At 32.7% G+C, this 26,209-nt stretch overlaps 1 protein-coding gene across 5 annotated transcripts; it reads left to right on the forward strand.

Moving 5' to 3' along the window:
• Positions 1 to 289: 289 nt before the first annotated feature.
• On the forward strand, positions 290 to 25,918 carry dtna (dystrobrevin, alpha). Of its 5 annotated transcripts, XM_051098398.1 has the most exons (24): positions 3,893 to 3,996; positions 5,247 to 5,292; positions 5,724 to 5,791; positions 6,490 to 6,570; positions 6,711 to 6,924; positions 7,055 to 7,140; positions 7,725 to 7,879; positions 9,169 to 9,274; positions 9,414 to 9,580; positions 10,506 to 10,630; positions 10,954 to 11,037; positions 11,909 to 11,980; positions 12,847 to 12,939; positions 16,742 to 16,829; positions 17,124 to 17,212; positions 17,295 to 17,408; positions 19,026 to 19,122; positions 19,237 to 19,257; positions 20,864 to 21,056; positions 21,455 to 21,544; positions 21,639 to 21,723; positions 21,831 to 21,951; positions 23,899 to 23,936; positions 24,021 to 25,918. In XM_051098398.1, the coding sequence occupies exons 3-23, from the start codon at positions 5,725 to 5,727 to the stop codon at positions 23,914 to 23,916; spliced, it is 2,166 nt and encodes a 721-aa protein (XP_050954355.1). In that variant the 5' UTR covers positions 3,893 to 3,996; positions 5,247 to 5,292; position 5,724; the 3' UTR covers positions 23,917 to 23,936; positions 24,021 to 25,918. The 5 variants fall into 5 exon arrangements, with proteins under 5 accessions (XP_050954354.1, XP_050954353.1, XP_050954357.1 ...); XM_051098397.1 differs by lacking the exons at positions 3,893 to 3,996; positions 5,247 to 5,292 and adding an exon at positions 290 to 473; XM_051098396.1 differs by lacking the exon at positions 5,247 to 5,292 and having other exon boundaries at positions 3,881 to 3,996.
• Positions 25,919 to 26,209: the final 291 nt, after the last annotated feature.

Consider the following 26,209-nt stretch of genomic DNA (forward strand, 5'->3'; position numbering starts at 1 on the left):
TTAATTTATTTTAATTTAATGTTTTCATATGTGAACAAAAAAAAAAGTAAATAAATGATAACAGCTACATATTAAAAAATAAAAACATTTGTCACAAAAATTATGTTCATAACATTTTTTCCCACATCAAATATTTATTAAAATTGATAACACATAATACAAGAACAACATTTTCCCTCCTCTTTAATTTTACTAATATTTATTAATATTTCCGCAGAGCACCGATGGCTGGGTAGAGTGGAGAGATTCCGCATTACGTCATCGCGAGAGGCGCATTACGTCACATCAAAGCAAATGAGCAGCAGAGGTCTGAGATCCGCGGCGCTCTCTGCGAATCTAATGCGAACGAAAACAGACTTTTGTATTAAAACGCCGAAACTGTCGTCGATAAAGTGCGTCGTTTTTGCGCAGATGGGCTTCAGCGAACGCAGAGGAGCTGAATTGAAACCCGTTTTGGCGATGACAGGCGTTTGGTGAGTAGCAAGTGCACAGACGCCTCTCATAGAGCTTCATTGTGAACGCTACACAGTCTACTACTAAAACAGGCATGATGCAGATTTTACAAGTATGATATTAATAGTGTGTTTCTGGAACAGACCTAAATCATGTCCTAAATCATCGTATGCAATGCCAGAACTATGATATTTAACCTTATTAATTTTGATAATATAAGTATTTATAAATTCTGCTTATTTCTCCATGCATAATCTGTTTATATAATTACATGCGTTTGGTTAAGAATTTTGCATGTGTTGGTTTAGTGTTTTATCTGATAAAATTTCCCTAGGTCAGTAAATACCCATCTTACATATTGCTTTTACATTGTAAACAAACATTGCTAGCATTTTGTCTGTTGTGTATAGTAAGACATTTGGAAAATAGGTCATATTAGGTTCTGCATGCACAGAAAATCAATCTGTGTTCATAAAAGTTATTTGCTATGCCATATAATGGTATGAAAATAGACTGCATGTTGTTTTTGAAGTGCATCATTATCTTAATTCATCTAATTAGGCACATAAAACAAACAGAGATGAGTGAGAACTGAGAAGACAACATTAGAAAGACTTTCATGTAAACGCCTCCATGTAAATCACAATCTGAATGGCCTGTGAGACTTTACCCAGAGTTCTGTGCTGCTTCATGGTGGTACCATGACAATCAGAGTAGCATACGGGCAGTTACTGTGTCTGATTGGTGGAAAAAGCAGTTAGCTTGAGTAATGGTTCACTTTGCTGCAGATAGAGTTCTCATGGAATCCAATTCACAGCTTTCACAGCAACCCGAGACAGGACTAAATGTGCAATATTAAATTAAATCTCTTTTAATTCAGATATTAAAATGTGCTAATATTGTTATAAACACCATATACAATTAATGCATAAATAATGGAAAAAACGTGATTTTCCTGTGACACCATAAGTGTGTATGTACTACTATAAATGTAGTTGCTTTTTTATTGTTGCATATATATTAGGGGTTAACCTATTATCAGAACTGATATTAGGAATTTTAATGGTTATTGGTATTGGACATTTTCAAAACTGATATGCTGGTAAAATAATTCAAAAGCATTTTAAGAAATTTTTATTTTTACACAGATATATATCAGTTCAAAATATCAGTTATCGGTCTACTTGATCTGTAAAAATCTTTATCAGCATTGGCCCTGAAAAACACATATTGGTCGACCTCTAATATATATTTTGGAATGGCCGATTATCTGCGTTGATATGAAACATTTTTATGATTATCGGTATTTGTCATTTTTAAAACCGATGTGCCAATAAAATAATTTAAAAGCATTTAAATAAATTTTAATGTCAGAGCCCCCGTTACTCCTAATTTTGACATTCATTTTTATTTTTACACCATATATATCAGTTTAAAATATCAGTTATCAGTCTGTTTGATCTGTAATAATTGGTATCAGCATTGGCCCTGAAAAACACATATTGGTCGACCTCTAATATTAATATCGGCCTGGTTGATTATCGGCACCGATATTAAACATTTTTATTGTTATTGGTATCTGTCATTTTCAAAACCAAAAAAATGATTTAAAGCATTTAATGAATATTTTTGTCAGAGCCCTTGTTTATTCTTAATTTTGACACCAATTTTAATTTTTTACCCCAAATACACATATCAGTTTAAAATATTGGTTATCGGTCTACTTGATTTGTAATAATCGGTATCGACTTCGGCCCTGATATCGGCCTAGTTGATTACTGGTGCCGATATTAAAAATTTTATTGTTATCGGTATCAGTCATTTTCAAAACCGATTTGCTGATAAAATAATTGAAAACCATTTAAAGAAATTTTTCATCGAAGCCCTCGTTATTCTTAATTTTGACACCAATCTTAATTTTTACTCCAGACACATATATCAGTTCAAAATATTGGTTATTGGTCTGCTTGATTTGTAATAATCGGTATCGGTATCGGTATCGGCCCTGAACTCATATCGGTCAACCTCTAATATGTACATTGGCCTAGTCGATTATCTCCACCGATATTAAACATTTTTATGATTATTGGTATCTGTCATTTTCAAAACCAACTGCTGCTAAAATTATTTAAAAGCATTTAAAGAAAGTTTTTTTTCAGAGCCTGTGTTATTCTTAATATTCACATCAATTTTCATTTTACACCAGACATATATATCGGTTCAAAATATCTGTAATAATCGGTTTTGACATCGGCCCTGAAAAACACATATCGGTCGACCTCTAATATATATATTGGCCTGGTCGATCTGTCATTTTCAAAACCGTTTTGCCAATAAAATAATTTAAAAGCATTTAAAGAAAGCTTTTGTCAGACCCCTTGTTGTTCTTAATTTTGACATTTTTACACCAGACATATAAATCGGTTCAAAATATTGGTTATCGGCCTACTTGATCTGTAATAATCGATATTGACATCGGCCCTGAAAAACGGTCGACGTCTTATATATATATATATATATATATATATATATATATATCGATAGATAGATATAGATATAGATATAGACATATATATATATATATATATATATATAAAATAATAATTCACATATATAATAAGTAATATAAGATTGAAAAATAAATTAGATATATATTCCATTACAACCTACACTAATGTCAGTTTTGTCTGTTATCTAGCAATGATGTTTCTCAAATAGATGCATTATGTGGTTTTGGAAAAATGCAATAGCATTAGCTGCTATCAGTTACTCCCACAGACAGTTTAATGCGAGTAATCCAGTGCTAATTACTCGGTGAAGATACTTCGAACAGCTGCTTTATGTAGAACATGACTTTGTCCTCCAGGTCAGATCTGTACATCTTATATGCCAGCCGATTTCAAGGGTGAGGCAAATCAAAAAGCACAATTTTATGTTTTTCATTCGACCTGCCGTACTAAATAAATCACCCATAGAGAGTGACAAAAACTGGAGTCGGGCTCAAAATGCCTGGATGCCACCGACTGTCCAAAAGGATATTTATAGGCCTGGAGATCCCAGAGCCACAATAAAAGAAGAAAGAGAGAGAGAGAGAAAAAGATTAGAAGACTGACTCTGTGAAATATGGGATCTCTCTAGAAATGTCCCATTAGAGGGCTTGAATTACAGTCCTCTCTAGCGAGCCATTCTTGCGTGGCCTCATCATTTTGCCTAATAATTTCACACAGAGAGTCTTTAAACTGCAAACAACTCCACAGGCCCTTCATACGGTACCAGGCCTAGGGTTAGGAGACCATACAAACTTGCAACCAGATCTGAACCAGCAGTCTAAGCCCAACAAGAATGTGAGTCTCGCTCATTGGAAGTTAAAGATAGAGTCGACACATGCTGGATCCTGACGGGTTCTTATTTCAGTCGGCTGCCAAGAGCTCTATGGGCTGCTTTTGTTGTGTTTCGAGCTGACGGAAAGCATTATTAAAAGTTGTGGACACGCTGTGGTCGCTCGTAAATAAGCAAGAAGAGGACCATGGTGCTTTCCGAAGGGTATCTGCTTTGTTTTTTCCTTTTTTTTTATTGAAGTAGTTTGTTTCTCTTCCATTTGGTTTAACATGATAGATGTGGTGTTGAAACACTGAACCAAAACACTAAATTAAGCTTAATTACACTGTGGCAGCTTGTTTATCTCTGATTTGAGTTCAATAGGGGATATTAGTGTCATATTACTGATGGATTCATTTTTTTGCAGTGCATTCTGAATATTTTTCACATCCGCAGGTGAATTTGATATCGATGGCTGGATGTGTAGTGCTTTGTCCCCGTGTTGTGCTGAACTCTTGGATCTCCGGGATTGTGATTAAACATTCCTTAAAGTTAATTGAGCATTAAAAGCTTTGTGAAGGAGGGAGTTTAACTTCTTTAGTAGATCAACTTCACATTTCTCTTATGGTTTAATCCAGGTCCAGAGCAAAATAAAAGCAATTTTTGTCATTTTTTATGAAATGCAGTCATTCTTAGCACATATAATTTAAGTTTATGATGGTAAAAAACAATTTACTAAGACATTTGTTACATTATTAAAACTAAGTGTGGTTGTATGTACAGTATACATGCTACTGTTTTATCATTAATGGTAAGATTTTTTTTTTTTTAAGAAATTAATTATTTTATTTAGCAAAGATGCAGTAAATTGATCTAAGTGACAGTAATGACATTTATAATGCATGATTTTTGAGCACCAAATCAGCATATTAGAATGATTTTGTGAAGGAAAATACAAAATTTTACATGTTGCAATTGTTTACTAGCAATTTCTGAGTGAAAATTGTTCCTATACCATTTGTTTCCCCAGTGTATGATGCTTTTTATATATACCATTATACTGAGTAATTGCCCTATTTATCATATGCATACTCACATGAAGTATTTGAAAGCATTTCAAGGAATTATCATTGTACCATGACCAAAAACTTGGCAGTGCCATGGTACTTTTTTTGCTGCTGTACATTTGCAAAATCAAGACTCTCTTATTAGAGAATTTAATTTTGGTATAATTCATTTTAGCTCTGCATATTTGTTATACTAGATGACACAGCTGCTGTTTCTTCAGTAAAATAAGACAGTATTGTACTGAATGTCACAAGCCAGTGATCTTTTAAATGTTATTTTTAATCAAGGTCACAAGTGGAGTCCAAAATCTCTGTTACTGTCTGTAATGTGAATCATAACAAAAGGTCTCTGTGGAAGAAGAAAGGGAGATAAACACATGAATTACATCAGTGAACGTGTCTTTTTAGGTCACAGGTCTGTCCTGGTAGAGTTGCAAACAGCAGGATCGCAATGGTAAATACAATATAATTGTGTGTAGTTAGGAAAACAGTGTAAATAGTTTTATCAACTTTTACAAGGGAGGAGAAACCCCCGTATCTTTTGTTGTTGACGTCAAAGGTTGTGTGTTCAATCAAACTCACTCTTTTGTTGCAAAATTCATCCGTCATTTGTTAGAAGCAAACCAAATTAGGCAGATGCAATGTGAATAGTTTGTGTATTTTGCTGTGTGTTTTTACTTTTATTCTGAGGACTATATAGGCCTTATAAAATTTGCACTGATGTTTTGATGTTAAATGTTGTTTTACCCACAATAATAGTTAATTAACTTTGTGCAAATCTGAAGATTAATTCTTCAAAAGGTTTATTTGCAGCCCAGTTTGCCTTCACAGCTGTGGGACGCCTGTCACACTGTCCTTTTGTTTTCTGTGTGTGATGTTTCGCAGAATGATTGAAGAGTCAGGCCGCAACAGCAGCGCCATGGCAGACAGAAGACAACTGTTTGCTGAAATGCGTATGTATTTTTACTACATACTCAAGCTATGATAATATTAAAGAAGTCCACTTCCAAAACAAAGATTCACTTATGATGTACTCACCCTCTTGTCATCCAATATGTTCATGTCTTTCTTTCTTCAGTTGTAAAGAAATTATGTTTTTTGAAGAAAAAAAATTCAGAAAAAAAACATAATTTCTTTAAGACATGAACATCTTGGATGACAACATTATATGGATGAGTACATTATATGTGAATCTTTATTTTGGAAGTGGACTTCTCCTTTAAACATTATTATTAATTTAATTAATTTTTTAATTTTTTAAAAATATATTCAGATAGAAAACAGCTATTTTAAATTGTAATAATATTTCATAATATTGCTAATTTTATTGTATTTTTTGTTCAAATAAAAGCAGCCTTGGTGAGACACATAAAAAAATCTTACCAAGTGTAGTCATGTTAACAGTTCTATAAATAGATTTAGAAAAAAAACAGCCTAAGGTGAGTAGCTGATCTTCCAACTTCCAAGCTATGTAGTCTGGTCTGTTTTGCTGGTTTTAGTGGGGTTTTGGACTTTTGACCACTGGCTGAAGCCAACTAAACACCAGATTGACCAGACTGGGAGACCAGCTGGGCCATTCTAAACCTTAGGCTGATTTAAGCTGTTTGTTTTGCCATGTATGTTTATTAGATGCAATGTTTTCATCTCACAGGTGCACTAGATCTGGACTCTATCAGATTGTCCACATACAGGACAGCATGCAAGCTGAGATTCATTCAGAAGAGGTGCAATTGTAAGTAGGAGGGTGTTTTACCTTATTTTAACTTTAGTAAGAGCTTTTAGAATGCACATTCAAAAAATGTAACTAAAACTAAGCTTAGGAAATAATGCAGTTCCAGAAATTATATTTTTTTTGTTTTTTGCTTCTTGCAGTGCATTTGGTGGATATCTGGAATATTATCGAGGTTTTCCGGGAAAACAGACTCAACTCCATGGACCTCAACACAGAGTTCACAGTGTCACATTTGCAAGCAATACTGTCCACCATCTTTTACCAGCTGAACAAGCGCTTGCCCACAACCCACCAGATCAATGTGGACCAGTCCATCTCGTACCTCCTCAACTTCCTGTTAGCTGCCTACGACCCGTAAGAAACCCATTGTCTCGATGTTTGACATATAGTAGGACATTTCTGTAAGAGTAGAAAGAATTGCTTTACATTTCACTTTTAATATGTGACCATTTAAATGTATGAGTTGATGATTGTGTATTTTTAGGGAAGGTGTGGGAAAGCTCTCGGTTTTTGTGGTGAAGATGGCCCTGGCTGCCCTCTGTGGAGGGAAGATTTTGGACAAACTGAGATGTAAGTTTCACTTTGGATTTGCCTTTGAACTGATGTGTGTTCAATGGTTTGATGCTGATTAATGGACGCTTAAGTGAATGGACTCGATTAATCATTCTATCATCATTTTAAAGGTCAGAGCAGCTGTCATTACTTGAAAGTCACTTCTAACCATGAGGCATATTCGCCTCTCATGACCTTGTCAGTGTAGTTAAATCTTTTGCCTCATTTCTGGCAAATCATTCTTAGTAATGAAACTTTAGACTATACAACTGTTCAAAAGTTTGGGGTTGGGAAAATTTTTAAAGAATGTTGACAGAAGTCTCTTCTGCACATCAAAGCTGCATTTATATGATCAAAATTACGGTACAAACAGTAATATTGTGAAATATTATTACATTTTAAATGACTTGTTTTCTATTTGAATATATTTTATTTCTGTGATGCAAAGCTGAATTTTCAGCATCATTACTCTAGTGTCACATGATCCTTCAAAAATCATTCTACCTGCCTGTAAAATGCTTTGAATTATTACTGGATCTAACATAGTTTCTTTTAAAAAATGAAACTGATTGCACCTGATACTTGTCTTTTTTCTCCTTAAGATGTATTTTCACAGATATCAGACCCAAACGGAGTGATGATATATTCACAGTTTGACCAGTTCCTAAGAGAAGTGCTGAAACTGCCCATGACGGTTTTTGAGGGACCATCTTTTGGGTACACAGAGCAGTCCACAAGAACTTGCTTTCCACAAGAGGTTTGTGATGATTTTTTGAAATAATTTCATGTAATTTTATGCATAAAGTTGTGTCGTCATACATCATATCATCATGCATTCAAGATGTGCTATTACTTATTAAAGCTATCAGACACAACTGCTCAAAAGTTTGGGGTCAGTATGAATTTTTGTTTTAGAAATGAATACTTTTCTTCAATAAGGAAGCATTAAATTGATCAAAAGTAACAGTAAAGACATTTATAATGTTACAAAAGATTTCTATTTCAAATAAATCCTGTCTTTTGAACTTTATATTCATCAAAGCAAAGTGTCTCATGGTTTGCACAAAAATACGAAGCAGCACAACTTCTTCTTTGATAATAACAAAAATGCTTTTGAGAATCAAATCAGCATATCAGAATGATTTCTGAAGGATCGTGTGTTTTTCAGGGCCGATGCCAATACCGATTATTTGAACCGATATACATGTCTGGTGTAAAAATTAAATTAAATCTTTAAAATCTTTTAAATTATTTTATCGGCAAATTCGGTTTTAAAAATGACCGATACCGATAACTATAAAAATGAATAATATCAGTGCCGATAATCGACCAGGCCTATATATATATATATATATATATATATATATATGTATGTCAGCCTATATTTATTAGAGGTTGACTGATATGTGTTTTTCAGGGCCGATGCCAATTATTACAGATCAAGTAGATGGATAACCGATGTTTTATAGATATGTCTGGCGTAAAAAAAAGATATGTCTGGTGTAAAAATGAAAATTAATGTCAAAATTAAGAATAACAAGGGCTCTGACAAAACCTTTCTTTAAATGCTTTTAAATTATCTTATCGCCAAATTGCTTTTGAAAATTACCAATACCGATAACCATAAAGAAATGCTTAATATCGCTGCCGGTAATTTACCAGGCCAATATATATATTAAAGGTGAACTGAAATGTGTTTTCAGGGCCATTGCTGACACTGATTATTACAGATCAAGTAGACTGATAACAGATATTTTGAACCGATATATATGTCTGGTGTAAAAATTAAAAAAAACTTCAGCAAATCAGTTTTGAAAATAACCAATACTTATAACCATAAAAATGCTTAACATCGGTGCCGATAATCGGTTGACACCTAGTAGGCAAAAAATTAGTGAGCAGCAGACAGAACACCCTAGCAGCTGCGTCCTTGCACCCTACAGCAAGCCCCATTCACAATTTCTTTAGAAATAAAACCCTGCTTTTCTCTTGTACGCACATGGTTTTCATTGACTCATTTGTTTACTAACTGCTGTCCTTCCTCAGAAAAAGGTCTCGCTCAATGTGTTTCTCGACACATTCATGTCAGATCCTCCTCCTCAGTGTCTGGTTTGGTTACCGCTGATGCATCGACTGGCAAATGTTGAGAACGGTGCGTTTTAAGCATGTTTATTTCATTTTTGTGGCAAACCATACATATGGCTTCAGCCATTCATAACTTAAATGAATGACAAATATTGTGACAGTGTTCAATTAGTAGTGTTGATTTGATTTTCACGTCTCTTCTCTAGTCTTCCATCCTGTGGAGTGCTCCTACTGCCACAGCCAGAGCATGATGGGATTCCGTTACCGGTGCCAACAATGCGATAATTACCAACTCTGCCAAGAGTGTTTCTGGAGGGGCCATGCCTCGGGCAGCCATAGCAACCAGCACCAGATGAAGGAGTACATGTCATGGGTAGGTAAACAGCCATGTGGGAACGTGACTGTGAGTAAGTGTCAGTGACGGCATGAGTCCTGTCATCCAAACAGCCTTTAGCCTTTGACAGTGAATGCCAGATATCACAGTCAAATCACTTTATGACTTTGTACTAAATGTTGTGACACCAGTCTAATTTTAACTCAGAGCATTGAATTTGCCACTTTGATAGCATTAACTTTTCTTCTCTAAAAATATCAAATGCATTTATTTGGTCAAAAATACAGCAAAAACAGTCAAATTGTGAAATATTATTTCTGAATAATATAAAACTGTTTTCTATCTGAATATATTTTAAAATGTAATTTATTTCTGTGATGCAAAACTGAATTTTCAGCATCATTACTCTAGTCTTCAGTATCACATGATCCTTTAGAAATCATTATAATTTGCTGATTTGCTCCACAAGAAGGATTTCTAATTATTATTAATGTTTGAAAGGAAGAAAAACCGTAAAACTTTTTTTTTTTTTTTTTAAATTTTCTGATAATAGAAAGTTCAAAAGAACAGCATTTACTAGAAATAGAAATCTTGTGTAACATAAATGTCTCTCACTTTTGAGCAATATTATGTATCCTTGCTGAATAAAAGTATTAATTTAATTTAAAAAATCTTACCAATTTCAATCTTACACACAAATGAAACATACAAAAAAAAAAATATATATATTTACCAATTTTTTTTTTTATATGACCATTTTCCACCCTGTCTCTGACTATTAGACTTAAATGTTTATTATTCATTACTGTACCTTTAAGACCTCTACATGTAAATAATCTCTCTTATGATATTCTGTGAATATTTCTACATAAACATTTACATTTATTTAAAAAGAGCAAAGAAAATGTATTCTTGCGGATATTTTTTTTTTTTTGGTTCAGAACAGTCGTTTATTTTTCTCCAGAAATCTCCAGCTAAGAAGTTGTCGGACGCTCTCAGTAAATCTCTGAGTTGTGCCTCCAGTCGAGAGCCTCCTTACCCGATGTTCACCGATACACCTGAGAAACCGCTCAACCTCACTCATGTTGTGTATGTAAACTCAGACATGACAATATCCAACGTATTTTGCTCGAATAATCCTCTGTAGTGTGAATGAATGTATTACGCTGAATGTAACATAAATTGTGCATGCTAACATTGCCTTGTGTTTTTTGCTTTTATGCTGCGAAACAGGGACACATGGTAAGTGCAATGAAACTAAGAGTCAAATATCCTCATATATTATATGATTTCACAATAGTTTGATGGAGAAGAACTAAGCATAGAGACACTGATATGTTTGACACTATGCAGACAGACACACTGACACATTTTTATCACAACTCCTAAGATATTTTTTGCATTTCCTCCAGGCCTCCCAGACCTGTGACAAGTGGAAATGAATACATGCTCTCTCACTCCATGCCTTCCTCAGGAAACCCTTACTCCAGCAAAACGTGAGTTTATTACTTTCAACAGGAGTGTGTTTACAAGCATAAAAATGAGCTTAAAGTATTCATCCTCACCTCTCCTCATGAAGGCTTTGTTGCTTTTATTTGTATGTTTAGTCAGACAGGCTGCTATTAAACTAAAATTAAAACTATTATTTTGTTAAATAAAGCTGAAATGTGACCCTGGGCCACAAAACCAGTCTTAAGTAGCACGGGTATATTTGTAGCAATAGCCAAAAATACATTGTATGCGTCAAAATTATTTTCTTTTATGCCAAAAATCATGTTCCATGGAGATATTTTGTACATTTCCTACCGTAAATATATCAAAACTTAATTTTTGATTAGTAATATGCATTGCTAACTTCATTTGGACAACTTTAAAGGTGATTTTCTCAATATGTAGATTTTTTGCACCATTCCAGATCTTCAAATAGTTGTATCTCTGCCAAATATTGTCCTATTCATCATTCAGCTTTCAAATGATGTATAAATCACAATTTCAAAAGACCCTTATGACTGGTTTTGTGGTCCAGGGTCACAAATAGATTAAATTATAAATGTTATACTTTGCTAAAATTAAAATTAGAAATGTTTTCTTGGTAACTAACTGAAATAAATTTAAATGAAAGTACTGAAATTTAAATTAAAATTAAAGCTAAATCAAAATAGTAATTACAAAAGCACTAAAAAAATGAAAACTAAAATTACAAAAATGAAAGCTAATTCAAAATATTAATAAATATTGTAATAGTATATAAATTATACTAAAATAACACGTTCTGATCCCTTTTACGGTGTTTATTAAACATGTTTGTGCAAGTGTACGTAATGCTCATTAATTTATTTTATTATGTCTAATTTTGGGGGTAAAAAGAGGTGCTCATGACGAGACGAAGCAAATGAAGCTGTTTTCCCGGACGACCCCAGATCTTTTAAAAGGGAAAGGGTAAGTCAACCTGGCTGAAATAATGTCACTACTATCTCTTGTAAGCACAACAAGTGTGTAAAGGAATAATAAGAAACTAAGATCATCTTGTAATGGGTTACATGGGACTGTTTTGAGTAGATGCAAATAAAATCAAGGCTGTGAGGGATTGAAGTACAGCCCGTTTAACGTGTCGTGCTGTTTTGTACCTGACTGTCATTTGTTTAGACAAAAGAAATTGAGAATATGTCCTTTGTCCATGTATGGCATATTAAAAGGATTGTACTTTCGTCCCACACAACTATATTGCATTTAAATCAAGTTAAAAGAATAGTTCACGCAAAAATAAAAATTAGCTGAAAATATGCTTACCCTCAGGCCATCCAAGATATAAATGAGATTGTTTCTTCATCAAATTTGGAGAAATTTAGCATTATATCACTTGTTCACCAATGGATCCTCTGCAGTGAATGGGTGCCGTCAGAATGAGAGTCCAAACAGCTGATAAAAACATCACAATAATCCACACGACTCCAGTCCAACAATGAACATCTTGTGAAATGTTTGTAAGAAACAAATCTAGCTGTTTGGATTGACGGCACCCATTCACTGCAGTTATTTAATGCTACATTTCTCCAAATCTCTTCTGATGAAGTAACAAACTCATCTACATCCAGGATGGCCTGAGGGTGAGCACATTTTGAGCAAATGTTCATTTTTGGGTGGACTGTTTCTTTAAATATGTCATCAGCTCTAAAATCTATTTGCATTCTGCATTACAAATGCATTCAAATAATGCATAATTGTGTAGTGTAATTGTAAGGTGATGTTTTTTTTAGACTTCATTACTTTTTCATCTCATCTGTGTTTCTGAAACATGGTTTCAGGGTTCAGTACAGCCTCGATATCGCGGATAGGCTCGCTGACGAGCACATACTTATCGGACTTTATGTGAATCTCCTCCGAAAGGACCGTTCATGGTCAGTGCTGAGGTTGTTGTGGCAGTTTTCTTCCTAATCTGTTTTTAGAGCTCAAAGGTCACCATGTCAGTCTGGTAATACCCAGAATTCAGTGCAACATTGTTAATGTCAAACTATCATTTGAGGAAACAATGGAAGGTTTTCCACAGTTGAAATGTGTATAATTTTTCCATTTTAGAAAGGACACCAGATGTGGGATGGTGACTGTTCTGGCCACAGTGCTGTCTTATGTTTGCAGCTTGCTAACTGGCTAGGCTTTTGTTGTGTTTGAGCAGTGTATTTACTCTGTGTTGAACATATTACATTTCACTGCCACAGAGCGCAGCAGTCCGGAAGGAAAACTGCCCTTCATTTCCCCATAGAGATACTGACTTTTAGTGCTAATGTATTAACCTTTCACTTCAGAACTACCGTGAGCTCTGAGGTTGTACAGTGATAAAATATGCTTCTATAGATTGCGATCTAAAAATAAAAATTAAAAAACCTAAAAAAATTAAAATGTAGCATTTGTATATGTCCCCAGTGTCAAACACTACATTTTAACATATAATATAATGTTTAATTTTTTTTTTTTTTTTGCATTTTTGTGTATCTTTATATCCCATATGTGCTTTAAATACATTTATTTCAAAATAAATCTATGATATTTTTGATAAAATACAAATTTTAGTTGTGTCCCCAGGTTTTCACTCCTGTTACCCTAACACATTCCTCCTGCTAAAAACTGGAAAAAAACTGGATATTGCAACATCTGGATCTCCTGAAGGCCATGAAATGACCCAAAGCATGTGGTCACATTTTCTTTTCTGTATATTTGATGATTTTGTAATGGTGGCTGGGAGTATCAATATAACTATACTGTCCGGTTACGTAAATTATTTCTTAGATGTTACTTGTTTAAATTTGTGGTAAATCACTACAGTTTGCTGAGTATCCTCATAATATTAGTATGCACTATAATATAGCATGTGACTGTTATATGTATTTGCTCATTTTTATCCTAAAATATCAATCCTATTACTTTCGCTCCTGTTACTCATATACTCATAAATCCTATACTTATATATAGTAATTGAGTAATAGTAACAGGACTGAGCAGGGTCATCTGATTTATTAATGTAAATATTAGGCTACATCCATATTAATCTAAATACATTTAAATCTTAAATCTTTTTTTTCAATGTTTTTGCCTTCTGTCCATACTGAGACAAAGTTTTTGCCCTTGGTTGTTCCTGCATTGATGTTTTATATTACATTCCTGAAAGTATGACAGTAAAAGTACTTGAAATTTTTGTCCTGAGGCAATTATGTATTAGACTCATACAAGGAATGGCATTTGAGTTTGAGCTGCGCTGTAAGAAAATAATATCCACAGAAACACTGAAAAGGCATTAGTTAAGTTTATTATTTTTAATATAAATTTTAATTTAATATTTATTATTTTTCATTATTTATATCTTATCTCATAACCCGTCCTCCTACCCATAAACATAACCCTAACCTCTGCAGACCACTAGATTTAAAAAGAAACATGATTTGGCCTTTTTTAGCAGTGAGGTCAGCTCACGTGTCAGTGTTCAACACCCTTCACTATATCAGTGAGGGTATTAACACCTCACATTTGTGGTCAAACCTATATAATAATATAAGGGATACTCATTCCGGTTACCCAGTTTCATTCCTTTTCCAAAATAGTTTATAATATATATAGTTAAGTTAAACCACTATTTTTTAAATTAAGTTTGTTCCATCATTTATCCTATTGTTTAATAAACTGCATCATAGAAAACTGATAAGCTTGAGGTTTGAATCGCCTTTAAAATTAAAACATGGGTTTGTATATTTTAGAAAACACACCGTGTGTAGATAGTTTAGACCATGAAACCAACAATTTCTTTAAAATAAACACCTTCCTGAGGGGAAAATGAAAATAAAGGAATTTGTTGAAATATTTTTAAACATGCTTTTTGAAAGACATAAGAGTTTTGGTAACAGGACTGAGAAAAAAATAATGCATTTTCCACTTAAAAATTGTTAAAGGGGTCATCGGATGCCCATTTTCCACAAGTTGATATGATTCTTCAGGGTCTTAATGAAAAGTCTATAATATACTTTGGTTCTCAATGGTAGTGTAAAACAACACCCTTTTTACCTTGCCAAAATAAGCTCTGCAAAAATCATCCCATTCTGGTCGAGGTTGCTTTAAATGCAAATGAGCTCTGCTCGCCCCGCCCCTCTCTTCTCAACTGAGAACTTAGACGGACAAGTTGGACAAGTACAGATTTTGAATAGATGTGTATTACTAGATTCAGTCTTTAAAAAAGATTCTATGGAATGGCCCATTTAATTGCTGAATTCCCAGTGAAGAACTACATTACCCATAATCCTACATTATCTATAATTCACCAATCAGAGTAGGTGCTGTTATACCACTTAAGTTTTATAAATGCATAAAACCATTGTTTTATATTTATTGACTTATAATGTATTTATATCTTACTGTCTTTTTTTATTTTAATTATGTTATTCAAAATATCATTCAATGCAAGTAGATAGTGGTGTTAGCAACACCAAGATTATAGATTTAATTCCCATGGAATACTTGAAGTCATAAAATGCATTACTATATTTATATATACTTTTTCACAATTTTAGGTTTTTTGTGATGCATTCACATGTTGCAGTGCTATGATTCTTTTCAGAGCGTATTGGCTGGGCTTATGGATTTTTATGTGCCTATGGAGAAAATGCATCCAAAAAAAATACATCAATAACCAGAGCTGCTGAAAAAAGTGCTGTTCACTGTAGCGCTCGATTGCACCAGATGTATGCACACAGTAGTTTGAAATGAGAGCTATTAATAGCATCCGTCGCTTATTGAATAAATACTCCCAACTTAAATGGATCCATCCCAAACTCTTACGTTTAAAAAATATTTTGTTCCAATCCATTATTCAAATAGTATTAAACTTAGTGGGTTGTGTGTGTGTGAATTTTGTGTAGAAGTGTGTGTCATTTTTGGCAAGACTTTTTGTCAATTTGATATGCACGAACAGAAAATACACAATAAATTATCTATATTTGGCTTGACAACCAGTCTTTAAACATGGACTTTTAAAATGATTATGATAGTGGATCTCAGTGTCGCCTTTATCTCTAAATGGCTACATGTTTCATGTTTTCCTATTAGAAAACACCCTTAGCTATGGTTGTGTTTCCCAGCGAAGATGTCTAATATTGAGATTATCCCCGCCTTTGCTCCTAACCTTACAGTGCTTTTTTAGGAAACTGGGGCTCTGTGGCCTTCATGCTTTGCTTAGATCCTGAAATGTGTTTTTGTGTGCTGGAAATTCTACCATTTATGTTGTTTGTATAGTATTGGTGGCTAATTTCACTGAAATTGTTACTTTGATTGATAAAGGGTTTTTTCGTGACTTGAAAGAACTTCTTATCTGCATATTTAAAGAATAATACAGTTCATACAAAAGTACAAAATTATTTTTTTTCTTGAAAACACACAACAAAGTCTTGTTTTGTAGCTCTAAACTGCTCTCTCTCTCTCTCTCTCTCTCTCTCTCTCTCTCTCTCTCTCTCTCTCTCTATATATATATATATGAAGGTTAGAGCTGAATGATTGAACCCCTATTTTGTTTACTATCTCTGCTTGAGCTTTGCATAGGCTACTAATATATTGCTATATATAATGCTATATATAATATGTATATGTTACAGTACAGTAAGTGTCATTCTAAACCAGTATCTAAAGATGACTAAACTCCACCCCTTTTTCCATGATTGACAGTTTTCAGGAGAGCTGTAAAAACCAAGATGATGAGCACTTCCTCATTGCTCGTTACGCCTCCCGATTGGCTGCTGATGGAGCTGCAGCGGTAAGACAGCCAATCAGAACGCTTGCTTAAAGAAACATTCTATTATTGAATATTAATGCCATAATTTTTCTAAACTGCTATAAATGAAATTAGAAAAGATGAGTTGTATTTTTTTCCTTTCCATGAATATATTAATGTAATAGGCAATTGGATTGTTTGGGAAACCCATCATTATTTTCGCAATTGTGGTTCCACAGAAATTACGCACTTCATCTTTAATTATTATTAATATATGCAAATAAAGTCATGTAAACAACTCATTAACTTTATACACAACCTGACAACTGTTAACAGAAGACCAGAGTCCCAGCGGACATCTCTCTCTGTCTAGACTCCAATAAACAGCAACGACAACTTATCGCTGAGCTCGAGAACAAGAACAAGTGAGTTTGAGTTTGTTTGCTTTAGCATTGCACTGTGATTTTGAATTTGCGTTCTTAAAATGAATAAATTGTGTGTTTGCAGGGAGATTTTGCAAGAGATCCAACGCCTGAGACAACAACATGAAGAAGCTTCCCAGCCTCCGTTAGACAAAAGCCAACAAAACCCAACGTTACTGGCTGAACTGCGACTGCTCAGGTACAAACCTACACACACACACAGAGCGTACAGAATGAATCAGACCCGAAACCTGATCGGAAGTGGTGAACAACAGACGCTGATGGTTACGAGATAGACGGTATTGAAAGTGAGTGTAACCTGATCACGGCTCTTCTCATGAATGAGTGAAAGCACTTTAAAAGCAATTTGCAACACTAAGACTCCTTCCTGCTTGTGGACATGAAAAGTTCAGATTTGAATGGTGAACTGAGCTAAGCGTGGATATTTAAATAATCTCTAGACCTTCAATTCAGAAAGTTTACTGTGGTTTTACTTTAGTGATATTAATTGTAGTAACATGATATTTTAGTTCTAGATTCATAAATAATATAATAGTGAAGGACTTTGTGTGGCAGTTTTGGTTTCTAAATGTATTTTTATTACTATTTTCTCTTTATTTTACCTGTTACTGATAGTCTACTGCAAATACCACAGTTAAAAATATGATTCCCGGGCAAGAACTATGGCAAATTTTTATTTTTATATCCTTATGCACCAGCTTTGGTTTCTAAATAAGTTTTTATTTCTATTTTCATAATAAAAAAACATAATTACATATTAGAAATTAGAAAATTACATATCACCTGTTATTGATAATCTGATGCAAATAACACCGTTAAGAATATGATTCCCAGAGAAGAACTATGGTAAATTTTCAGCAAGTTTTGGTTTCTAAATGTGTTTTTGTTACTATTTCATAACAAACATAATTACAAAATAATTAAAAAACATAATTACATTTATAGAAATTAGATTTTACCTGTAAATAAAACCTAAATTATAGAATATGGTTCCCAGGGAAGAATTTTTCATTTTATATATATATATATATATATATATATGTATAGATATATATATAAATTTTTTTTTTTATTTATATAATTTTTTTTATTTTACTATTTTTAAATTTAGTTTATGTTTTTTATATTAATTTTTATATATTTTATTTTATGTCATTTTTATATATTATATATTTTTATGCACCTGCTATTAGTAATTTCCTTAAAGTAGAAAGCATATTATACAAATATATTGGGTGAACTCACTAACCATTTGTAATTGTGGCCAATTATTGGCACCGATATTAAGCAATTTTATGGTTCCGTTTTTTTTAAAACTGATTTGCCAATAAAATAATTTAAAAGCATTTAAAGAAAGATTTTGCCAGAGCCCTTTTTATTCTTAATTTTGACTTTAATTTTTATTTTTACACCAGACATATATATCGGTTCAAAATATCGGTTATCGGCCTACTTGATCTGTAATAAACGGCATCGGCCCTGAAAAAGTCATATTAGTCGACCCCTAATTTATAACTTTATTATGTATTATGCATTGCATTATGTATCTTATTCCTAAAACCATCCATAAACCAGGCTTTGCTTGCTTCTACACCCTGCAAATTGTGTTCAGCACTGATTGTGTGGGTGTGTTTACACCATTACCTAATTTGTATAATTTATTTAATAAATGTGGTAAATAGTGCATGCAAATAGGGTAAAAAATCATGCTGTTTATGGTTGCACAATTCATTTTTGGTTTATGTCGAAGTTGTATTGACAACAGCGTGGCTTTCCTCGTCTGTTTGTGTCTCAGGCAAAGGAAGGAGGAGTTGGAGCAGAGGATGTCGGCCCTTCAGGAGAGCCGTCGAGAACTCATGGTCCAACTAGAGCAGCTCATGCTTCTGTTAAAGGTAGAAATGATCACAGAGACACAACAAATGATTATGATATGATCTAAAAAAGTTAAATTCACAATGTAGACATGCAGAGTTCAATGTTAATGAGCTGAACTGGTCCATCTACAGGAAGAAGAGCTAAAAAGAGCTGTAAGTTTCAGAGCCTTGTAACAGTACTGTGTTAATATGCTTCAGTCGACTTGAGATTAACTGTATGTTGTGTGTTTGTTCCTGCTAATATTAAACTTACATTTGTTCATTAAGCATTGCACAAATAAAAATAAATGCATGCTGTTGTTCAGACAGACTACATTTGGGCATGTCAGTTACCTACATTGCCAGTCAAATGTTTTTGAACAGTAAGATTTTTAATGTTTTTTCAAAAGAAGTCTCTTTTGGTCACCAAGCCTACATTTATTTGATCCAAAGTACAGCAAAAACTGTAAAATTTTGAAATATTTTTACTATTTAAAATAACTGTTTTCTATTTGAATATATTGTAAAATATATTTTATTCTTGTGATTTCAAAGCTGAATTTTTATGATGTTGAAAACAGCTGAGTAGAATTTTTTCAGGTTTCTTTAATGAATAGGACGTTCAGAAGAACAGCATTTATCTGAAATAGAAATCATTTGTAACATTATCATCACTTTTGGTCAATTTAAGCATCCTTGCTAAATAAAAGTATCATTTTCTATAATTTCTTTCCCAAAAATACTGATTTCCAAGTTTTTGAATAGTATAGTGTATAATGTTACAAAAACTTTTTTATATTTCTGATAAATGCAGATTTTTGGATCTTTCTATTCATCGAAGAATCCTGAAAAAAATTACTTAAATGTTTTAAATATTGATATTAATTATAATAAAAATGTTTCTTAAATAGCAAATCAGCATATTCGAATGATTTCTGAAAGATCATGTGACACTAAAGACTGGAGTAATGATGCTGAAAATTCAGCTTTGATCACAGGAATAAATTTCATTTAAAAATATATTCAAATAGAAAACATTTATTTTAAATAGTAAAAATGTTTCACAATATAATTAGTTTTGCTGGTGAGCAGAAGAGAGTTCTTTAAAAAACATAAAAAATCTTTTGACTAGTAGTGTACTCTAATTTTTCTTCGTCAGTTTTTGAACAAACTTTTAACCTTATAAATATTAATAATACATTTTGATGTGTAACTCATTGTTTGTACTATAAAAATGTGCAAAAAAACCCCCCTACCCTAATATTTTTAAGACAACCAACAATAGACCATTTATCTGCTAAATGACATTATAAAATGTCTGTTATTGTTTATAAGTTGCTAATCATTATTTACAAATATTTGACTTCATGTATTTTATTTAATGTTTTGTTAGTCATTCAGACACTATGGGCAATTAATATTGTGGATTCTTTTTATGATTAACTCAGTGTTATTTCAGTGTTTTTATACGCTATTATAGTATTATTAATATTTTTATTTGGCTTTTCATATATTTTAGTTTTAATAACTTTATGTGCTTTTGTCTTTCTATTTTGTTTTGAATTTATTTTAGTATATTTCTAATTTTTATTGAAGTATTTTTAACTTCAATTTTTTTCAGCTCAAGTTTCATCTAATGTTTATATATTTTATATTTAATCTTTATTTAAATTAATAAAAAGGTTTTTAATAATTTTTGATTTATTAACCATAACAACACAGGTTTAAGTATGTATAACATTACATTTGTATAATCTGATCATCTGCTTTTGTTTTCCAGAACCAGGGCCCTGGCCCCTCCCCTCGCTCCTCCCCCAGCCACACCATCAACACATCCATCCAATCAGTGTCCGGCAATACCACACCTATCCCAATGCCCGTCCAATCAACATCCGGCAATACCACGCCCAGTCAGACGCCTCAGGACTCGCTCATGGGCTTGGGAGGAGAGGTGCAGCAGGCCTTCGCTCAGGGTAACAAACATGTTCCTCTTGTGTTTTCATGACAATTTCATACATTCACCTGTTAAAAAAAAATTATTAAAAAATATTTTTTTTAAAGTCTCTTATGCTCACCAAGGCTGCATTTATTTACTCAAAAATACAGTAAAAAATTGTAAAATTCTGAAATATTATTTACATTTAAAATAACTGTTTTCTATTTGAATATATTTTCAAATGTAATTTATTTCTGTGACGCAAAGCTGTATTTTCAGCACCATCACTCCAGTCTTCAGTGTCACATGATCCTTCAGAAATTATTATAATATGTTGATTTGCTGTTTAAAAATATTTCTTATTATTATCAATGTTGAAAACGCATTTAATGTTATTAAATAATATCAAATAATTTGATTTCTTTTTTTTAAAAGGCTCCAGAAGGAACTTACGAAATGATCTCCTGGTAGCTGCGGATTCCATAACCAACACAATGTCTTCATTGGTGAAAGAGCTTAACTCGGGTAATGTCGAATTTCATGCAGTTATTAAATTATAATTATAGAACAAGTCATTCATTGATGTTTAAACTTTGCCTTTAATGATTTTAATGTTCAGAGCCAGGGAGTGAAACAGGCAGCATCCCTGACCTCACATTCCCAACGTCAGACGTTCTCCATGCCAGGAGCGCTTCAAGATCAGGGTAACAAAAACTAGACTAAATCACCTGGTGTTTCCACCTGCTAACAGGCAGATCACGTGTTGTTCAGATCTCCTGGGCACATGTTTACAGTGTTTCTGGTCTCATAGGGCAGCAGGTAAGCTGGAGCCAGGGGATTTCTATGGACATGATCTGGAAAAGCAGCTGAACAGAGAGCTGAAGATGGAGGAACGACTCAGACACACGCAGGAACAGGACAAGAATGTCCTGGTGAGATATTTAAACATACAGAGGCCTTTTTATAGATTATTTCAAAGCAAAAACAGTGATGCAGAGCAGTAACACCAGAGCAGTCTGAATGTTAGACAGTTCTGCATGTGAAACGTTGAAATATACAAATTATTAACCATCATTAGTCATGGTTTTACTCTTATTCATAATCTTTGCATTATTATGCTGTTAAACAGTAACAATATTAGACAGCATCTTAATTTAGTGAGAATTAGATCAAAGAATACTGAAAACAATGAAGCAGCAGAAGTGTTTTCAACATCGATAATAATAATAAATGTTACTTGAGCAGCAAATCAGCATATTATAATGATTTCTGAAGGATCATGTGACACTGAAGGATCATGTGACACTGAAGACTGGAGTAATGATGCTGAAAATTCAGCTTTGCATCACAGAAATAAATTACATTTTACAATATATTGCAATCGCAGATGTTCATTTTAAATTGTAATAATATTTCACAATATTACTGGTTTTACAGTATTTTTGATCAGATAAATGCAGCCTTGGTGAGCATTTTTAATGCATTAAAAAAAAACAAATAATCTTCAAACATGATTTTTGACTTAATTTAAATAATAATGCATGCATGTAACAATTGGTTTACACTACCAGTCAAAAGTTTTTGAACAGTAACATTTTTAATGTTTTTTTTCCTTCTGCTCAACAAGCCTGCATTTATTCGATCCAAAGTACAGCAAAAACAGTAAAATTTTGAAATATTTTTACTATTTAAAATAACTGTTTTATATTTAAATATTTTAAATTGTCATTTATTCCTGTGATTTCAAAGCTGAATTTTTAGCATCATTACTCCAGTCACATGATCCTTCAGAAATAATTCTAATATTCTGATTTGCTGCTCAAAAAACTATTATTATTATTATTATTATTATTATGTTGAAAACAGATGAGTTGAATTTTTTCAGGTTTCTTTGATGAATAAAAAGTTCAGAAGAACAGCATTTATCTGAAATGGAAATTTTTTGGTAACATTATAAATGTCTTTATCATCAATTTTGATCCATTTAAAGCATCCTTGAATATAAAAGTATTAATTTCTATAATTTCTTTCCCTAAAAAAAAAAAAAAAAAAAAATCTTAAAATTATATATTATATTATAATAAATAAAATTATACTGACTTTAAGCTTTTGAATGGTATAGTGTATTATTTTATAAAAGCTTTTTATTTTAGATAAATGCTGATTTTTGGATCTTTCTATTCATCAAAGGCTCCTGAAAAAAATGTTTGAAATATTGATAATAATAATAATAATAATAATAATAAATAATTTCTGAAGGATCATGTGGAAATGAAGAGTGGAGTAATGATGCTAAAAATTCAGCTTTAAAATCACAGAAATAAATTACATTTAAAAATATATTCAGATAGAAAGCATTTGTTTTAAATAGTAAAAACATTTCAAAATTGTACTGTTTTTACTGTTCTTTGGAGCAGAAAACACTTCTTTAAAAAACATTAAAAATCTTACTGTTCAAAAACTTTTGACTGGTATCTCTTACATTTCTGTATTCACATCCATATTGTTTTGTGCCCCAAAGCCATTTTTAAACAGCAAACTTTGGATGAATGTTCTGGGAAATATGCCAGCGGTGTGTCACGAGTGCACTGCGTCGTATATCAAATTTTATTTCTTTTTAATTGCTATAGAAATTAGACGAAATAGAAATGAAATATCCATTAAACCAAATGGACATTTTATCGTAATGAACATATCCCCAGGCTGCTTCCAGGCACCTGTTTTTGACTGCTGAGATGATGTTCATTTTAACAGTGCATCTGTACAAATATTGCCACGGGTGCTGCATGCAACGTGCCACGACTATTACCGCAAAGTCCTTACCACATGCATTTATGGACATCAGGCAATTTTCAACTTCTCAATTCTGTTTCTTCCAGGTGACCTTACAAGAATAGCTTCATTTTATTAAGCAATGGTACGTATTCGTCTAAAGCATTGTGACAGATGACAACAGCGTTTGATGGTTCAAATGAATTTTTGTCGCTTCGTCTCATCACAGGGAGACTCTGAGTGACTCTGAAGCACTGTGCAACCAGACCTGAGCTGGGACATACGACACTTCTGAAAAGCATCAACAATACTGTGGTACACAACCCAATCTATAAATATAGAAATATATTTTTAGAATCTACAAGATGTTTTAAGACAATACTGTGAACCGACTTTGGAAACTACAAATAATGGAACTGTCTACAACACCGCCAGTGCCATAAATCCAGTGATTATGAGATTATTTCCGTTCCTTGGTGTTAACGTGTTCGATTTGGTTTATTTCCGTGTGTATCTGTACTGTATTTAAATATCTGTTGGGTAAAGTGGGGGTGATCTTTAATGAAGCTGCTATCTTTACAAACGACATCTTTTATTGTACATTTAAGAGCAGAATAGCCTGACCCGATGCTCTTTTAAAGCATAGAAATATTAGGATTATGTTGTAGCTTCAGCTTCTCTTTGAGAGCGGAAGGATTTGAGATTTTCTCATAGTGTTTGATACACAAAATACACTGCCTTAGCTTATCAGACTCGGTTTATTTTAATAGATGGATAGGTATGTGTACTTTGTTGCAATTTCATTTTTAAAGACATGCATTTTAATCAATAAGACCAGGGCAGAAACAAGCAAATCTCATTTGTCACCAGGTCTTATTTAATTTTTTTTTTTTACTTTATTTTTAACAAATCCCCAAAATAAAAATGCAATATGTTTTGCATGGAGAAAATAAACCCTTTTTTTAGGACCATTACTATTTCTGACATTGTGACAGTTAAGCACAGCTTGTAATAATATAAAACATATAAATTTAATACACTACCAGAAAGAAATAATAGAAATGAATACTTTTATTTAGCAAGAATGCTTTAAATTGTTCAAAAATGATGATAAAGACATTTATAATGTTACAAAAGATTTCTGTTTCAGATAAACGCTGTTCTTCTAAACTTTCTATTCATCAAAGAAACCCGAAAAAATTATACTCAGCTGTTTTCAACATAATAATAATAATGTTTTTTTGAGCAGCAAATCGGAATATTAGAATGATTTCTGAATGATCATGTGACTGGAGTAATGATGCTAAAAATTCAGCATTAAATCACAGACACAAATTACATTAAAAAATATATTCAAATAGAAAACAGTTATTTTAAATAGTAAAAATATTTCAAAAATTTTACTGTTTTTGCTGTACTCCAGATCAAATAAATGCAGGCTTGGGGACATTAAAAATCTTACTGTTCAAAAACTTTTGACTGGTAGTGTATATTCCAAAATATATTGCATTTTTATGCTTCTTTTGTTAATTTCCTTGGATTTTAGAGTCTATTGCATGTTTTTTTCATGAGATTTACATTCAGTGAAACATATTATGTGACTCCAAAGGGCACACAGTACATTTACCATGCTCTATTATTCAACTTACAATGTTTTAAATGTGTTAAGAAACAAAAAAGTAGACATTTTCAAGGCGAATCTATGAGACAGCATCTGACACTACTGAATGTGCTGTTATGTTGTTCAAGAACTGACAAGATGCCTTTTGAAAAAGCATATTTTGGTGTAAGATATGTTGATCTAGAACAGAATTTTCATGCTTGGGTTGATTTTGTTGGTGAATATGAATTCCTTGTAAAGACCGTCTCCAGTAGACGGGGTTAAGGAAGACTGGTTTGGCTTTGACCATCTCCAGACTCTTTCATTGATGTGTTTTTCTTTGATATGCTACTGTCACACTGCAGCGCTCTCATTGTTCTCACTGTTTACTCAGACATACAGTTATATACCAGAACAACAACAACAACAAAAAAGCAGCATCCGCACTCCGCTGCCAACCATTGCACTTTTCAGTGATTTTGCATGGTACTAAAGAAAAATAAAAATATTATGTTGTACAAGTATTATCAAGTGTCCACGTTTAATGTTATTTTATTAAAAGTGGACTATCTGTCTCAGTGTTTTCCATGTCTTTAGAGTTTGTTCAATGTTTGTTAATTTAATTTTGCACACTGCTATTCTAACTTTGCCAATGTTAATTTGTTGTTGCAATTTACACAACGGCCACTAGATGTCCTTGTGGAATAATTTGAACTTTTTCTATTAAAAAAAAACAATAAAAATTACATTAGGATTTAAAATGATAAAACACCTTAAACGTAAATTTAATTAATTACAATTAAGATAAAATACACTAA

Source organism: Labeo rohita, chromosome 24, assembly GCF_022985175.1.
Source record: "Labeo rohita strain BAU-BD-2019 chromosome 24, IGBB_LRoh.1.0, whole genome shotgun sequence".
Lineage (NCBI taxonomy): Eukaryota > Metazoa > Chordata > Actinopteri > Cypriniformes > Cyprinidae > Labeo > Labeo rohita.